General features: G+C 36.7%; 1 protein-coding gene across 8 annotated transcripts in view; it reads right to left on the bottom strand.

The window, feature by feature from the left end:
* Nucleotides 1-17,967, bottom strand: part of CATSPERB (cation channel sperm associated auxiliary subunit beta) — a 191,740-nt gene that overhangs the window by 133,272 nt on the left and 40,501 nt on the right. For 3 of the 8 annotated variants that reach the window (XR_001905019.3, XM_017961477.3, XM_021941473.2), the window contains exons 1-5: nt 17,769-17,920; nt 15,242-15,320; nt 9,836-9,924; nt 7,804-7,944; nt 4,492-4,552 (exon numbers count right to left, since the gene is read on the bottom strand). Coding sequence is in view for 7 of the 8 variants with exons in the window: in XM_017961477.3 (XP_017816966.1) it covers nt 4,492-4,552; nt 7,804-7,944; nt 9,836-9,924; nt 15,242-15,320 (370 nt within the window). In the remaining variant the exon portion in view is untranslated. Of the gene's footprint in view, nt 1-3,462; nt 3,500-4,491; nt 4,553-7,803; nt 7,945-9,835; nt 9,925-15,241; nt 15,321-17,768; nt 17,921-17,967 lie in introns of those variants that run through there. The other 5 variants (XM_017961478.3, XM_017961480.3, XM_017961479.3 and 2 more) reach the window with 3 other exon arrangements.

Here is a 17,967-nt window from a genome sequence, read left to right as displayed (position 1 = left end):
TTTTTTTTTTTTTTTTTTGAGACGGAGTCTCACTCTGTCGCCCAGGCTGGAGTGCAGTGGCCGGATCTCAGCTCACTGCAAGCTCCGCCTCCCGGGTTTACGCCATTCTCCTGCCTCAGCCTCCCGAATAGCTGGGACTACAGGCGCCCGCCACCTTGCCCGGCTAGTTTTTTATGTATTTTTAGTAGAGACGGGGTTTCACCGTGTTCATCAGGATGGTCTCGATCTCCTGACCTTGTGATCCGCCCGTCTCGGCCTCCCAAAGTGCTGGGAAATAAATTTTTAAAAAGATGTAAACAAATGGAGAGATACAGTGTCTCCACGGCTTGGAAGACTCGTTACTATTAAGATATTGACTCTCCCAGCCAGGCAAGGTGGTTCATGCCTGTAATCCCAGCACTTTGGGAGGCCAAGGTGGGTGGATCACCTGAGGTTAGGAGTTCAAGACCAGCTTGGCCAACACGGCGAAACTCCATCTCTACAAAAACTACAAAAAAAATTAGCCGGGCATGGTGGCAGGTGCCTGTAATCCCAGCTACTGGGGAGGCTGAGGCAGGAGAATCGCTTGAACTTGGGAGATGGAGGTTGTGGTGAGCCAAGATCATGCCACTGCCCTCCAGCCTGGGCAATAAGAGCGAGACTCCATCTCAAAAAAAAAAAAAAAAAAAAAGATACTGACTCTCCCTAAACTGATCTATAGATTCAATGCAATACAAAATTAAAAATCACTGCAGTATTTTTGTAGAAGTAAACAAGTTGATTCTAAAATTTACATAGAAAGGCAAAAGAACTATAATAACCAAAACAATTTTGAGAAAGAAGATCAACATTGAAGGACTAACATTACTTATAAGACCTATTATGAAGCTAAAATAATCAAGACAGTGTGGTATTGGTGAAAGGATACAGTCCAGAAATAGCAATTCAATGGAGATAAAAAGTTTTTACAACAATGGCACTGGAATAATTGGGTATCCAAATTCCAAAAAATTAACATTGGCCCATATAACTTATAAAGATTAACTCAAAATAAATCATAGACCTAAATGCAAAAGCTAGAAGTGTAAACTTCTAGAAGAAAATATAGGAGAATATCTTTGTGAACTTAGGTTAGGCAAAGATTTCTTAGCTGTGATGTCAAAAGTACCATCCATAACATAAAAAGCTGATAAATTAGCCTTCAGCAAAATTGAAAATTCTGATCTTCAAGAGATACTCTTAAGAGATGAAAAGACAAGCCCCAGACGGGGAGAAAATATCTGCAAAACATATCTAATAACACCCGTATCCAGAATATATAATAAACTTGTAAAACATTTAAACAGATAGTAAACCAAATGGCAAATAAGCACCAAAAAAAGATGCTCAATGTCCATTGTTAGAAAAATGCAAATGAAAACCACAATTAGACCGGGCACGGTGGCTCACGCCTGTAATCCCAGCACTTTGGGAGGCTGAGGTTGGTGGATCACCTGAGACCAGCCTGGTCAACATGGCGAAAACCTGTTTCTACTAAAAATACAAAAAAGTAGCCGGGCCTAGTGGTTCGTATCTATAATCCTGGCTATTCAGGAGGCTGAGGCAGGAGAATCACTTGAATCCAGGAGGCGGAGGCTGCAGTGAGCCGAGATTGCGCCACTGCACTTCAGCCTGGGTGACAGAGCGAGATTTTGTCTCAAAAAACCCCAAACAAACAAACAAACAAAACACACAATTAAATGCCACTACACTTTTTTTTAGAATGGCTAAAAATTTTAAAAATATGTCTACACATACATATATGCATACATATGTACAAGCATACACACACACACACATATACTACATTCTGGGATGTATGCAGATCACCTGGTGGTCAGAACGCAAAATGATAAAGCCACTCTGGGAAATCGTTTGACAGTTTTTCTTATAAAGTTAAACTTACACTTACCATACAACACAGTAATCCTACTACTTGGTATTAGCTAAATGCAACAAAAATGTATGTTCACACAAAAAACTGTATGAGATTGTTTGCAGTAGCTTTATTCATAATTGTCAAAAACTGGAAAAACCCAAATGCCCTTCAACAAAATTAACTATCCACACCAAAAAATACTACCCAATGAGAACACTAGAGAAACTATAACATAGACAAATCTCCAATGAATTAGCTAAGTGAAAGAAGCCAGATTCAAAGGCTGTATAGTTTATGATTCCATTTATATGCCCCTGGTATAGACAAAACAACAGGAACAGAGAACAGAACAGTGGTTGCCAGGGCCTGGGAGATGGAGAGGGGTTGATTATGGGTGGAGTGATTTTATTGCCTGAGGCAACTGTCTATGTCTTCACTGCAGTGATTACGCAGTTGTAAACATTTATCAAAACCCATAGAACCAAAAGGATATGCTTTGGACACCAAAAAGGATATGTTTCCTAGAATGCAAATTATACCTTATTTTAAAATGAAAAGAAAAGGAGCAAATCATGTAGTGTAAATCAAGGAGGTGCTGTTTACTTTCAACAACTGTTTGTAGTTCACACTTTAAGCTGCTTTCACCACCTAGTTATCTCTAATTTTCCATACAACTCCATGGGCCTCAGTTAAATCATCTGAAAATGAAGATATTAATAGTATCTATCACATAGTTAGGAATAAATGAACTAACATAGATAGAGTGTTTAGAGCAGTGCAGACATATAATAAGAATTCAATAAATGCTGCCTGCTATTTCTACTGCCACTACAATGACTATTTTACTACCTTTGTTGTTGATGTTGCCTAACCTACTTTTCCAAGATTTTACATACACTCAAATATATTCCCAAGATTTTACATATACTCATAATACTCAAATTCATGCCATAGCAGTAAATAAGGTATGATTAAAGAGGAAAAAGTAAATGAATATGATCTCCTTACCTCTGAACATTTTTTCTCTGATTTTTAGCATATTACTATCTACATAAACCAGCCCCTCCTATTACAGTACTAGCACAACGATATTTCTTTTTACTCAGTCCAGGGAGTTGTGTCAAGAGAGGAAGAGCTAATTTGGTCTTTTTCTAAAATCCTTAAGTTCTCATATCATCTTTGTTCCTGTCTGGGTGACTTTAGAATCAATGCTTTTCTAAAATTAAAGTTTGTAAATAAAGAGTAGAAGTAAAAATAACATGTGATCTTCACTTCTTCAATGGTGAAATGAATGTCAATATTGTGCTAAGCTTCTGGAATAACATTCTATCATTATATTAATAAGAGTTAGGCTACATCAAAAATAAGAGTACAATTTTCAAGATAAATTCCTTTAAAAATCACACATAGCTCTAATAAGAAAATTAATTTGAAAAAAAGTTGAATAAAGGGTAAAGATAGTGATACAATCTATCCCAGATGTTATGGCACTGGAACATCTATTGCAGACCTTTATCTTTGACACTTTTTTATGTATAGAATCTTTTCCATCATCTCTAACTTACCCTCACCTTGCCTTGCCTTCATTCTATAGGACACAGTTTGGAATGTCCTTTACTCCAATAGCAGAAGGGGTTGGCCTGTATGGTTCCCCCATCCCACTCTCCCAATCTATATTTGCTTGGTACACAGGTGGATGCTGGATCAACAATGAGTCAACTTCAGATACTGTCCTGGGAATTTGGAATTGGGCTGACCCATAAGAAAGATACATAAAATTCAACTGTAATGAGGCAACTTCAGAAAGCCTGTCTACAAAAAAGAAAAATAAATGTAAATTTATAGAAAATACAGATAAGACAAACAGGGTGAAAGTATTCCCTCAGTTCTCGATGGTTTTCCATTTCTTATTTCTAATTCCTTCCTATAAGATGGCACATTTTTGTCTTTGGGTTCTATGACTAAAATAAATTTCTTCTTTTTCCTTAAGTGGAGTCAAGTTGGTTTTGTTTAATGTACCTATCATATTAAAACAACAAACCTTCCACCATTTTTAACCTCTGGGAATGTGTCTCATGCCTAGAGATCTACTAGGTCAGTTCACTAGATCAATATTCACAGTTCCTGGAATTCGACTTTTCTCCTCTTTTCATCTAGGTATATACAGTAGCATATGATGCTACACTGCCACAAAATACTTAATAGTAGATTCCATAATAAAATAATACATCATATGTACAGCTTATAACATATTAAAATTAATGATTCATCTTCAGTAAAATAAATTAGTACCCATATTAATACTACAATTTCCAAGTTCTAAGAAATGAGTTTATTTTAAATAAAGGATAATATAAACATTGTATATGTCAAAACGATCTACCTATAATAGGACTGTCAGATAAAATACAGTATCCCAGTTAAATTTAAAATTCAGATAAACCACAGATAATTTTTAGTAAGTATGTCCCAAATGCCACATGGGAGATTTACATGAGACAACAAATCATTTTTAAGATAATAAATTCTTTTTGTTCTTTTTATGTGATAAATCCAGACCCAGGGGTAGAAGAATTAATTCAGATCACTCTTACCTGTGTTTTGTGTGATGTTTTCTCTAGGAATATCAACCAACCAGAAAATCCGATCACTGAACTTGAATAAAGAAGACATCAGAAAACAATGTTTTACAACATTAATAACAACATGTCACATTCTACACTATCTTTTTGAAAGAGAATTAAACAAAAACATCCAATGCATATACCTTTTCCCTAGAAATTTCACTGTTCAGAATTTTTCCTACATTATGCTCACATATGTATGAAATAAAATGTGTTCAAGAATAATTTTGCATCATTGTAATGGCTGAACATTGGAAATAATGAAAATATTCATGAGTTGTGTATAATATAGCCACATAGTGGAACTCTATACAGCCAAGCTTAGGTAGCACAACATTGAAGTATTTACTAGCATGACATGTCAGAGACAGAGCTTGGAGTTGACAGAGCATTTGGGAATATTAAGAGGAAAATTCCAGGAATAAGGAAACTGCAAGAACGGTAATCTCTGAGATTTAAATATAAACTGTGACCAAATTCTTGGGCAATAAACATGCAAAGGACACCCCCAGAAGACCAGTTTGTAAAAACTAGCAGTGCAAGCTAAAAGAATTGAGTAGCAATTTCAGCTGCCAAAGCCACAGGTAAGATCTTAGAGACCTGTGGTACAATTCTTTTTTGAAGAAATAATGGCCGGAAACATTCCAAATTTGCTAAACTTACAATTCAAGAAGTTCAGGGAACCTTACTTGGGTAAATCCAAAGAGAAAAATCTTAAAAGCATCCAGAGAAAAATAACATATTACATACAGGAGACAATCATAAAATTAACAGCTGACTTCTCATTCAGAAGTAAAGGTGTCAGATGACATTAGAATAAAATTTTCAAAATGCTGAAAGAAAGTGAAGTCAACCAGAAATTTTATATTTGACAAAACAATGCTTCAAAATTTCAGTTGACTGCTAAAAACCTATTAGATCTTACAGACAAGTTTAGCAAGGCTGCAGGATACTAGATCAACATATAAAAATCAATTATTATATTTCTATGTACTTGCAGTGAACAATCTGAAAATGAGATTAAGAAAGCAATTCCCTTTACAACGTAAAAAAGAATAAAATATTAGAAATAAATTTAACAGAAGAAGTATAAAACTTATACTCTGAAAACATAAAACATTGCTGAAAGAAATTAAAGATCTAAATAAATGGAGAGACATCCATGCTCATAGATTGGAAGACTTAATATTAGTAAAAGGGCAATACTACCCAAATGTATCTAAGGATTCAGTACAGTCCTTATCAGAATCCCAGATAGCTATTTTGTAGAAATTGGCAAGCTTATCCTAAAATTCATATGGTAACTCAGACTAGCAAAAATAATCTTGAAAAAGAAGAACAAAGTTAGAAGATTGATGCTTCCTGATTTCAAACTGTAGTACAAAGCAAAAATATCAAAACAATATGATACTAGCATAAAGATAGACATGTGGATCAATGCAATGAAATTGGGAATCTAGAAATAAACTGTCCCATTTATGGTCAACTTATTTTCAACAAAAGTGCCAAAACAATTCAATAGAAGAAGAATAGTCTTTTCTACAAGTCATGCTAGGACAGCTGGATATCCACATGCCAAAGAATGAGTAAGGACCCGTATCTCACATCAAATACAAAAATGAACTCAAAATGGATCCAAGATCTAAATGTAAAAGGTAAATTATCAACCTCCTAGAAGAAAACATGTGGGGTAAAATTTCATAACCTTGAGTCAGGCAATGGTTTTCTACACATGACACCAAAAGCACGAGCAACAAGAGAAAAAAAAGATACAGTGGACTTCATTAAGAGAAACTTTTGTGTATCAAAGGACACTACCAAGAAAGTGAAAAGACAATGCATAGAATGAGAGAAAATATTTGCAAATCATATGTCTGATAAGAGACTTGTATCTAGAATCTATACAGAACTTTTACAAATCAAACAAGACAAATACCCCAACTAAAACTCAGCAAATAATTTGAATCGATATTTCCCCAAAGAACATATTCAAGGGCCTAATAAGTACATGAAAAGATACTCAACATCATTAGTCATTAGGGAGATTAAAATCAAAATTATAATGAGATAGCACTTTATACCTACTAGGATGGTTATTTTTAAAAAGACAAATAAAAACAAGCATTGGTGAGGATGTGGAGAAACGAGAACTCTAACCCAGGTGTGGTGGTATGCACTTGTAGTCCTGGCTACTCAGGAGGTTGAGGCAGAACTTCTGGGCACTTTAGCCCAGGAGTTCAAATCCAGCCTGGGCAACACAGCAAGACCCTGTCTCTAAACAAAAAAGAAAGAAAGAAAAGAAATTGGAATTCTGACAAGCTGCTGGTAAGAATGTAAAACAGTACAACCACTTTAGAAAACAGTCTGGCATTTCCTCAAAATGTCAAACATGGAGTTATCATATGATCCAATAATTCCATCCCTGGCCATGTAGCTAAGAAAAATGAAAACATATTTCCACACAAAAATTTTCACACAAATGTTCACAGCAGCATTATTCGTAAGAGGCAAAAAGTGGGAACAGCCCAAAAGTTCATCAACTGATAAATGGATAAACAAAATGTGGTACTTATACAATGTGATATTATTTGACCATATTATGCTAACTGAAACATACGCTAACTGAAAGAAGCCAGTCATGAACACTACATATATATGTTTCATTTACATAAAATGTTCAGAGTTAGAAAATCTATCGAAACAGAAAGATTAGTGGTTGTCTAGGGCTGGGGAGTGGAGGGGGAATTGGGAGTGACTGCTAATAGTTATAGACTCTCACTTTCATCACTTTTGGAGTGACTAAAATATTCTGGAATTAGTAGTGACGGTTGCACAACTCTATGAATATACTAAAAACCATTTAAGTGCACACTTTAAATGAGTGAATTGTATGGAATTATATCTTAATAAAGTTGTTGCCAAAAAAGAGGTGAAATAAAGACATTTTTAGGAGGAAAAAAACCCAGAGAATTATTTGCCAGCAGTTCTGCACTGTAAGAAATGCTAAAAGAAATTGACATCAGATGGCAACTTATATCTACAGGAAAGAATGAAGAACAGTATAAATAATAAATATGTAGGTAAAGGGTACAAATAAGTATTTCTTCTTCTTTATTTAAAAATATATGACTGTTTAAAGCAAAAAATGTAACACTATAATTGGGCTTAAAACATACATAGATGTAATATTACTCAGCTACCTATTTTAAAAAAATACATCTTATAAGAAAGAGTATGCTTCTTGTTAATAACATATCACAGAATAAGATAAAATGTAATTACCAATGTTAAATTAAAGTGGAAGATGCCATTATATGTACTATTAATGATTCCCAAGCTGGGAGCCAGTCCTCCTGATGTGAACACACTTAGCATTCCTTGTGATGCAATTTCATTTTCAGTTTGGAAGAAACACTGGATTTGCTTTAGGAAAGAGCAAGAAAAAAAAACAACAACAACAACTAATAACCACTTGCTGCAGAGACACAAGTTAGTTGATCTAAAAGTGATTAGTAATTTCAGTTTTTCTAGTTAGAAAAAAAAATCTATTTATAAAATTATACTTTCAGAACTCAGTAACCTATTATGCTGGCATCATAAAGGTTTCATCTTTATAATAATCTTTTCTATCATAGAAATGGTCATTATTATTACATATAGTAAACATAGACTCAAAGCAATATGTTATCACAAATAGAAATTCTAATTTTATTAAAATTGTTATTTTGTGTCTAAATAAAAAAAGCAACTGATAAAGCAAACCTCATTTTACGGCATCTTTATTGGATATTTCCTAGTTTTGAGAAGGTATATGAAAATGTAGCGATCAGAAATGGTGAATTTTACTGAAAACTAACAAGAGACAAATACCAAGAACTTTATTTCAATTAGTTCTCCTAGTACTTAAGATCGCTTTGCGCAAGTTCCTTATCTGAGTTTTAGTTTCCCTAAACTAAAAAATGGGGAAATACATTCATTCCAAAAATATCTATTGAGCCCTTCCTATGAATGGTGCTGGGAATGCAGATGTGAATAAAACAGACAGAACCCTCTGCCCCTGTGGAATTAACATTGTAATGGAAATTGACAGAGAAACAAACTGGATGGAGAGATTGGTGGATGGATTGGTAGAGAATGAAGGAAAAGATAGAAAAAATGGAATGAATATAGAATACATTATAAGAACGAAGCAGGGAAGGGAGGTTGACAGTGCAGGAGTTTGGGAAGGCAGTACAATTTTTAACAGGGTTATTAGCAAAAAAAGAAAAAATAGTACTTTCCTCAAATAAGATTAAATGTGTAGATTAAATGTCATAATGAACATTAAACATTTTTTTTAAATGCCTGATACACATAAACACTTTATAAATGTTAGCTATCACTTCTAATACTACTGCTGCTAGAACTACATCCAAAAAGTAGGTTATAATTCCCTTTTTAGAAGAAGAACTGAGGGTCAGAGAGTTTAGGTAACCTGCCCCAGGACACACAGACCATAAATGGCAGAACCAAGACTGGACCCCAGCTCTGTAAGTCCGTCTTCTTCCAAAGCCCATTCTTTTTCCATAACATATAACAACAAATCAGAAATGCGTTTTTGGCTCAGAGAGCATACACTTCTCAATAGTTGTATATATAAAGCTTAAATACATATTTAAGCATATCAGGAGGAAATTGTGGCCTAAGTCAAAGCAGGCTTAGGGATAAATGCATTTGTTCTCATGGAGTCTTTTTCTTTGTTTTTATTATATTTATCATAGATTTTTAGACAATCTGTGCACTTTTTATTAACGTATATTTTTGTTAGTATTTGCTGCATGATCTTGATAGAATGCTTTATTTTACTCTGTTATGTGTGTTTTAAAAAAGTCTCCCATTATTCGAATCAAAGGATCACATCATTCCTTACCCAAAATGACAACTTCAATGTGGTACTTGTTATACAAAGGCAAGACAGATTTTCAAGGTCATGTGAGGTAGCTTTCCTTCTCTAATAGGCTACATCTGTCAGACTTCAAAAGGACAAATCAACTCCACTAAAAAGCGGAGGGAGGAGGCATCATTTTAAAAAAGAAAGAATAAAAGCCAAAACACACAGGATGCTCTATGGCTAAGTGAAGTAGTGAAGTGTTTTACCTGCTCCAAGTAGACATACACTAGCAAAGACAGAAATAATTATTATTTATATAGAATTTTTCCTCCCCAAGTCTGAATGTAGTAGAGGGTATTTGGAAGGAATACAGTGCTATTGGTTTTACACGTGGACTTTAAAGGAACGTGAAGGGTTATAACACATGCTATCAGCGGACCTTACCAAGTTTCCTGAGAAAAGAAATAACTTGATTATTTCAGTCTCTTGAGGGTACCCTTTGCTAGAACATGCAAAGCGTTTCTCTGTATCACCTAAATAATAAAATATATATATATATTAGATCACTGATAGAAGACTGTCCATAAAAAGTACGATGTTTCTAAAAATGACAAAATATTTTTAAGGAATAAGAATTATAATTGTACATTTTAAATTAACTTCAGGTAAAATTCAAAATTTCCACCTTGTTTTTCTTTTTACACATACGCTATCAGGCATGTTCAAAAAGGGAAGGTTTGGCTGAAGCACTAATATAACTCATGCTAGACCATGACACAAAAGTTTTAGAGGTAGACAAAAACCAGTTCTTGACACTTCAGCGCCTCACCTGGAGGGTATAGAAGGATCCAGAATTGGTGACTGCAGAGAGAATTTGTGTTTTGATAGAGAGGTACTGAATGAAGATATTGGGAGGAGGACCCCTTCTACTTATTTACCTTGTGTCTGAGGCAAGAGGGTCTGATGGGCACACTAAAAAAGTAACATGTATCCCTGCAGTTTGGGGCACAAACTCAGACTCCTACTTAGAAAATCTAGAAGGTAAGAGATGATTTGGTGGAAAGAACAGGATATGGTTTGTTGAGAAAGAGATGGGTATGTTAATGATACAGACAGGAGACAGAAATACTGGGTAGAAGCGGCAAAGGCCCCATCCTCAAGCCTGGAAACCTACAGCCCTAATGAAAACAGGCATTTCTGTTTTCGCGTCCGAAAGTTGCCTATCAGCCCACCACGCCCCCTATCCTATACCCATATAAACCCCAAACCCCAGGCCTCAGAGCAGACAAGTAGACAAGCAAGGAGATGAATAGAAGAGCAGAAGAATAGCAGAGAGAAGAGAAGGAGTGTCTAAATGCCAAGAGGAGTTCTGCTGGGGATGGTCGGAGAGGCCAAAATCCAGGGGAAGATCATCTTCCCACACCATTCCCCTTCTAGCTCGCCATCTATCCTGTTGACAGCCACCTCAGGACATTCAATAAAACCCCTGCATTCATCCTTCAAGTCCATGTGCAAACTGATTATTCCTGGATGCCGGACAAGAACCTGGGTACCAAGAAGGCACTGAGCTGGTTAACACTTAAACGGCCCATGGACAGCAAGGCTAAGAGGGCACACTGTAACACACACCCACTTGGGCTTCAGGAGTCACAGGCTTGCTCCCACCCATGGATGCTGCCATGGAGCCAGAGCCCAGGCGTGCTCGTCCGGCTCCTGCACCTGCCCATCTGCATGGTCCCCATCCCATAAGCGGGTTTAAGTGCCAGAACAGCCACACCCCTGTACGTCCTGCAAGAGGAGCCAGGGAACTCTCCCATTTCATTAAGAGTCCTGCACAACCAAAATTTACTGGGGCAAAAGATAGATGAATGCTTCCTGTGATCCAAATATAGGTCACTGGTGAAAAAAAACTAACTTAGGGTCATCTAGGTTCCTGTCCTCAAAGGTCTCTCTGAGCGGCAACTGGCTGTCAGCAAAAAGTATTTGAAGGCATAGACAAAGAAATAAGTGACCAGCGGGAATGAAGAAGTTTTTGCCTTTGTTAGAAGAACTGTGGAGAAGAGATTCCCGGTAATGTGAGGGAGGGGAAGGGGCTATGAAGGACTCATTCAAGTGCCCAGAGATCAAGGGTCAGCTTTACACATCTGCTGGAGCTTGAAAGTGCAAATGTCAGATGGTCCCCTCAGAACCAGTTAGGGCAGAACTGTGCTATTCCCTCCCACTTCTCCCTCCCTTTCTACAACGCTGGAGCAGGAAGGGTCAAAACCTAAAGTTGATGAGACAATGAAAAGGAATCTAAACACTAGGTGGAGGCCCAGACAGGAAACAGGGAAGAAACTTCAATTATAAAATAAGAGTTAAATTTGACTTGTACATGGGCTTGGATATTTTAATTACAACAATTACAATGCAAAAGTGTTTTTAAAATTTCAAATGCTCAGAGAACTGGTTTTGGCTCAAGGGGAACATGTGCAGGTTTGTTACAAAAGTATATTTTGTATGCTAAGTTTTGGAGTACAAATGAATCTGTCTCCCAGGTAGTGAGCACAGTGCCCAACAGGTAGTTTCTCAGCCCCTCCCTGATCCATTTCTCCTGTCCCTCATATTCCCCAGAGTTTATTGTTCTAGGAGAACTGTGTGAATCATCCAATTGTAACCAAAAAAATCTTGGTTCTGGCCCAAATATTCATCCAGTGACAGAGGAAGAACCATGCCAAAGATTGGATTTAAATAGGAGGTGAAAATAAATTTAATTTATAATTGAATGCTACTCATTCTGTTTGTATAATATAATGATTTCGATGCTATTATTGAAATTCTATAAGTAAACATATCTTTACAAATATCACAAATATGCAAAATATACAAATAGTTTCTGGAGGTTATAATGTTAAACAGTTTTCAAAGTACTTTCAACTTATACAATCACTTTGCCCATACTTGACAATGCTATCAGACCCATTTTTTAAAGCTATAATTTGATTGTGAAGTCCAAATCACTTCTCTGTTTAAAAATCTTCACTGACACACCTTTACCTCATGAATTAAACTCCTTAAATGGTGAGAGGCTAAACAGAAGGAAACTAACTCCTTTGAATAACATACTTTGAGCCATTAAAGCTCAAATGGGTTGAGCTGGATTTAGATGTTATTTTATGAAATTCCCACAATACCTTGGGCCATATATATTACTGTCTCCTCTTTAAAGAAGAGGAAATCAAGCTCAAAAGTCATATAACTAACAACAGTGGGCCAGACTGGAACCGAGTTGTTTCTGACTCTAAGGGCCATTCTCTCTGTATCCCGCTAGATACTCTTTCAATAGTTAAATCCATTTTGTCAGTCTCCCCTACCCACAACCTCATCCATCACCTCTGGAATGCATGGGGTTCTCTCTACTTCCATTCTCTGCCTTAAATTTTAATACATTTTAAGATCCAGTACAAATAGAAATTGTTTTTGTTTGTTTGTTTGATATAGGGTCTTGCTCTGTCACCCAGGCTGGAGTGTAGTGGAGTGATCTTGGCTCACTGCAACTTCTGCCTCCTGGGGCTCAAGCGATCCTCCCACCTCAGCCTCCTGAGTAGCTGGGACTGCAGGTGGGCACCATCACACCTGGCTAAATTTTGTATTTTTTATAGAGAAAAGGTTTTGCCATGTTGCCTAGTTGATCTCCAACTCCTGGGCTCAAGGTATCCTCCTGTCTCGGCCTCCCAAAGTGCTGGGATTACAGGTGTGAGGCACTGTACCTGGCCAAAGAGTTTTTTCTAACATTTGTCTCATTGCAACTAGTTGATTTGTCCTCTGCACTTTGGTATCATTTTGTGAATTATGTACTCATATCAACAGGATCTTTTGGGCTTGGGTGGTAAAAATAGAGGCAGAGATACTGTGGAGAGAGACAGAGAAACAATTTCTAAGTTTTCTAACTTTCCCTCCACGGACCCCTTTCCCTAGAAATTCTCAGATTATAGAGTTTGCTAGATTCTGTTACAATAATAAAACACAGAAAATTACTCTTTTGCAAGCTTCTAAAGGAAAGATGTGCCAGAGAAGTTATACTTTCAACAGTATGTGACTTCTTTAACAAGAATCATGATATAAAGGGAAACCACACAAGTGTAACCACCAATGAAATGCCTGCTCTGACTACAATAAAAATCCACTGTGGGACAAATGTATAGAAAAAAATACCATTTATGAAATTCATTCATTGCCCTATTCACAGTTATATAACCACAACAGTCCCCCTTTTTCTGTGATTTCACTTTCCACAGTTTCAGTTACCTGTAGCCAATTGTAGTCCAAAAACATAAAGTGGAAACTTTCAGAAATAAGCAATTTATAAGTTGTACATTATGTACTGTTCTGAGTAGTGTGATAAAATCCAATGCCATTGGCCAGGTGCGGTGGCTCACGCCTGTAATCTCAGCACTTTGGGAGGCCAAGGCAGGTGAATGACAAGGTCAGGAGTTCGAGACCAGCCTGGCCAAGATGGGTGAAACCCCATCTCTACTAAAAATACAAAAATTAGCTGGGCATGGTGGTGTGCACCTGTAATCCCAGGTACTCGGGAGGCTGAGGCAGAGAACTGCTTGAACCCGGGATGGGGAGGTTGCAGTGAGTCGAGATCGCACCACTGCACTCCAGCCTGGGTGACAGAGTGAGACTCTGTCTCAGAAAAAAAAAAAAAAGTCTCATGCCATCCTCCACCATCCAACCCAGGATATAAATTATCACTTTGTCCAGCATATCCATACTATAGGCTACCTGCCTATTAGTCACTTAGCAACTACTTAGGTTATCAGATCAACTGTCCCGGTAACACAGTGCTTGTGTTCAAGTAATCTTATTTTACTCAATAAAGTCATTTCACAAGGCCTATGTCATTCACCTTACTTCAGCTCATCACACAGGCATTGTATCATCTCACATCATCACAAGAAGAAGGGTAAGTAGAGTACTAAGATATTTAGAGACAGAGAAGAAAGACCACATTCACATAACTTTTACTACAGTATATTGTTCCACTTGTTTGATTTTAATAATAGTTATTGTTAATCTCTTACTATGCCTAATTGATGAGTTAAACTTCATCATAGGTATGTATGTACAAGAAAAAACAGTATATATAGGGCTTGGTACTCTCTGCAGTTTCAGGCATCCCCACTGGGGGTTCCTTGCAGGTAAGAGGGACGATCTCACAGCAATGAAGTTGAAAACAAAAGCAGCGAAAGTGCTTTCCATCTCTCTGTCCCCACCACTGCTGCTTCAAGGGATGAGGGCATGCCACATCAAAATATGCCACTTTGTCACATTGATTATTTTGAGCCAAAGGTAATCAAGAAACAGCAAGTGCACCTAACGCAGGAAAAATCTCCCATGATAAAGGTACCCTCCCTGTACCTTTCTCAGAACCTAAAAGTCCTACTGACTAATTCAATCTATGTGTTACTTTTAGAAAACTCTTTTCAACCTCAATCCACTAGCCTTTTATAATTCAGTTTGCATTCATACAACAATGTAACCATTCATGGAGGAAAGAATTTTAAAATGTCTGTTCAAATAAAGTTTTGCAAGTATAAAATTTAACTTTAAATATTCTATGACTTTAAAGTGATAAAATACTGTAACCAGAGAAAAGTCTCCATGTACACAACTTGATAACAATAGGTTCACAATAATATTAGAAGCCTCTAGACCAGAGTATAATTGATAATATTGGGGAACAGTTGGAAGATAAGATAAAGAAGAAATACTAAAAGAAAATTTTTTTTACTGTAAATAAGGAAGGGACACAAATAAGAACTCTTGAGAAGGAAATAGAGAGTAAGACAGTCTGAAACTTACCTTTATTATATACTATTCCTGATGAAAATTCAAATATGTTCAAAAGCAAAACTGAAACATATATAAGTGGCAATTCCATCTGTTGGAATAAATAAGAATTATTTTCTTCAATTACTCTGAACATATTTTTGAATTCCTTTTGCTATAAACAACTACAAAGTAGTAAAGAAATAATCTCAACTTAATATTCTTAATATTTCACACTATGTGACAAAAGCAGACAACACAACAGTTGACTAAGCTCTAAATTTACTCCCTACTTGGTATTAAAGGTAAATTTATAAGTATAATTATTACAAACTAGAAAAAGAGATGTGGCTCAGGTTTTCCTTCAGCATAGGTAACTTTTGGAGAGGTGAGATCAATTACACAGCTATGTAAAACAGAGCCTGAATTGATGAAGACTCTGAGGATGATACAGCTGTAACTTAATCTAATATTTTGACGACATTGCTTTTGGGGAAGACAATTCACATGGTCCTGAGTATCACTGCACATTCTCGTTGAGTGTGCCAAGAATGCAAACCCCTGGATGCTGTTCATCTCAGGCTTGTGTTTGCAGCCATCAGTCTTGAGGGATGAGGTAAGGCATCCCGGACAACAGCAGGCTTGTTTCCATGGTGAATAGCCTAATCTCACTGTACCTCTCCTGTAATGCACTCCACTATGTGTATAAGCATCTGTTATGGACTCAATTTTCTACCCCCAAAATTCTGAAGTTGAAGTCCTAACCATCCATACCTCAGAAGGCAATCATGTTTAGATACAGGATTTTTAAAGAGGTGATGAAGTGAAAATAAAGTCATTCGGGTGGGCCCTCATCTAATAGGACTGGTATCCTCAGAGAAGAGGAAATTTGGACATAGGGAGGGTGAAGTGAAGACACAGAGGGAAGACATTCAGAGGGAAGATGAAGTGAAGACACAGGAAGAAGACAGCCACCTATAAACTCAGGAGAGAGGCACGAACAGATCCTTCCTCATGGCCCTCAGAAGGAATTAACCCTACCAACACCTTGATCTCAGATTTCTAGTTTCCAGAACTGTGAAAAAATAAATTTCTGTTGTTTAAGCCACCCAGTGTATGGCCCTTTGTTACGGCAGCCCTAGCAAACTAACACGGCATCCATGATGAATTTCACCTCTTAAGGAACTTGGGGGAGAGAGGGTACTAGAGTGAGCAACATGTGGACACTCTGACTACTGCATTTGCTGTTAGTAATAAAGTCCTTTTACTCTGACCTAGGAGTCTTGTGTCTTTTGCCAGCATCCAAGAAAACAGGAACAGACTAACTTGCCAACTCTAAGTGGAATAGAATCTCAGATCTTTGTGCTGTTCCTGACAATTGCTGGGTAAATTAAATGTAACTGGTGTTTTTCCTTCACCAAAACTGACTTGCTTATTAAATACATTTAATTGACAGTAGAAAGCTCAAACAGTTTGATTTTTGAATTCATTCTTACTACATTAACAGGGGAGAACTGAAGGTTTTTGGTGAATTTTTAAAAATCATCTTAGAAAACAACTTGTTTTCACAAGGTAAGAGGAAACAAATAGTAGATTAAAATTCTATCAGCATGGTGCATTGCTCAAGCATATTTTTGGTGTAAGAATGAATTTAACATTACGTGGAGACATTACCACAGTTAAACTCTGAAAACAGTGCCTTTACCAGAAAAATCTTATATCACTTTGCTAAACGTTCAAATGAAATGACATAACACCATTATTAGAATCTTTATGCCTCTTCATGGGTCACCTGTGCAAATTTGAGAGAGTTAGTATGAAGTATGTGGTAGAAATTCTGGTTTTAATGTCAGCAGGCTTATTCTGCAAGCTTTGCTATCTGCCATCCTGCAAGCTCAAGAATTTCTGCTACCTACTGGTTTCTTTAACTCTTTGGGGCATAGTTCCAGTCTCATTCTTCTTATTTTCCCTTCAATATTACAACCTTTCCTTATTTGATACTATCTTCTTTCAACTTTCAGCTCATGATTAAAGACATAGACTTTAGCCTAAGATGAACTCTGTCCATCGAAATATTTGATTTTTAGCAAGCTATTTAACTTCTTGGAGTTCATATTCTATTCAGTAAAATGGGGATAACAGGCACTTCACAGTGTTGTTGTGAGAATTAAATGAAAAATACCAAAAAACATCTAACAGTTATTCTATACAGAATAAGTACTTGACAAGTATTAGCTATGAATTCCATATTTCTATACACTGCAGCAACTTCATTATCCTCATCACACTTCCCTACTGACCTACTTAGCAGTTAAATTACCCCAGTTATCATTCCTTTGTAATTATTATAAGTTTTACATAATTATTGGATACAAGTCATGTATCTGGGCATTTTCTCTTCTCTGGCACCAAATAAACATTGGGAATTGCCCCATTGAAGGAACCTATCTCCTCCCCCAGTTGGTTCATTTGTAGTTACTCCATAACTATGGAATAGTGATCACACTATAAATTCATACTCTAGCAGAGTCCTTATTTTAATATTTTTTACTGTAATTACCTCTTTAGGAGATGCCCAACTAGTTATGTTTTTCCTTTTTATATTTTGTCTAAGTTTTCTTCCATATAGACTGAGTAGAAAAACCCAAAGTCAGGAGCCGAGTTTTCCCTGTTGACTGGCTTAGCACGCTAGTCACCTTTGGTAACAGCCAATCAGCAGCTACCAAGTACAGAAGCATGCTTAGAAAATCTAAAGGACA

Source organism: Papio anubis, chromosome 7 (genome assembly GCF_008728515.1).
Source record: "Papio anubis isolate 15944 chromosome 7, Panubis1.0, whole genome shotgun sequence".
Taxonomy (NCBI): domain Eukaryota; kingdom Metazoa; phylum Chordata; class Mammalia; order Primates; family Cercopithecidae; genus Papio; species Papio anubis.
Note: the sequence above shows the minus strand (reverse complement) of the source record. Positions and strands in the feature narration are given on the sequence as shown.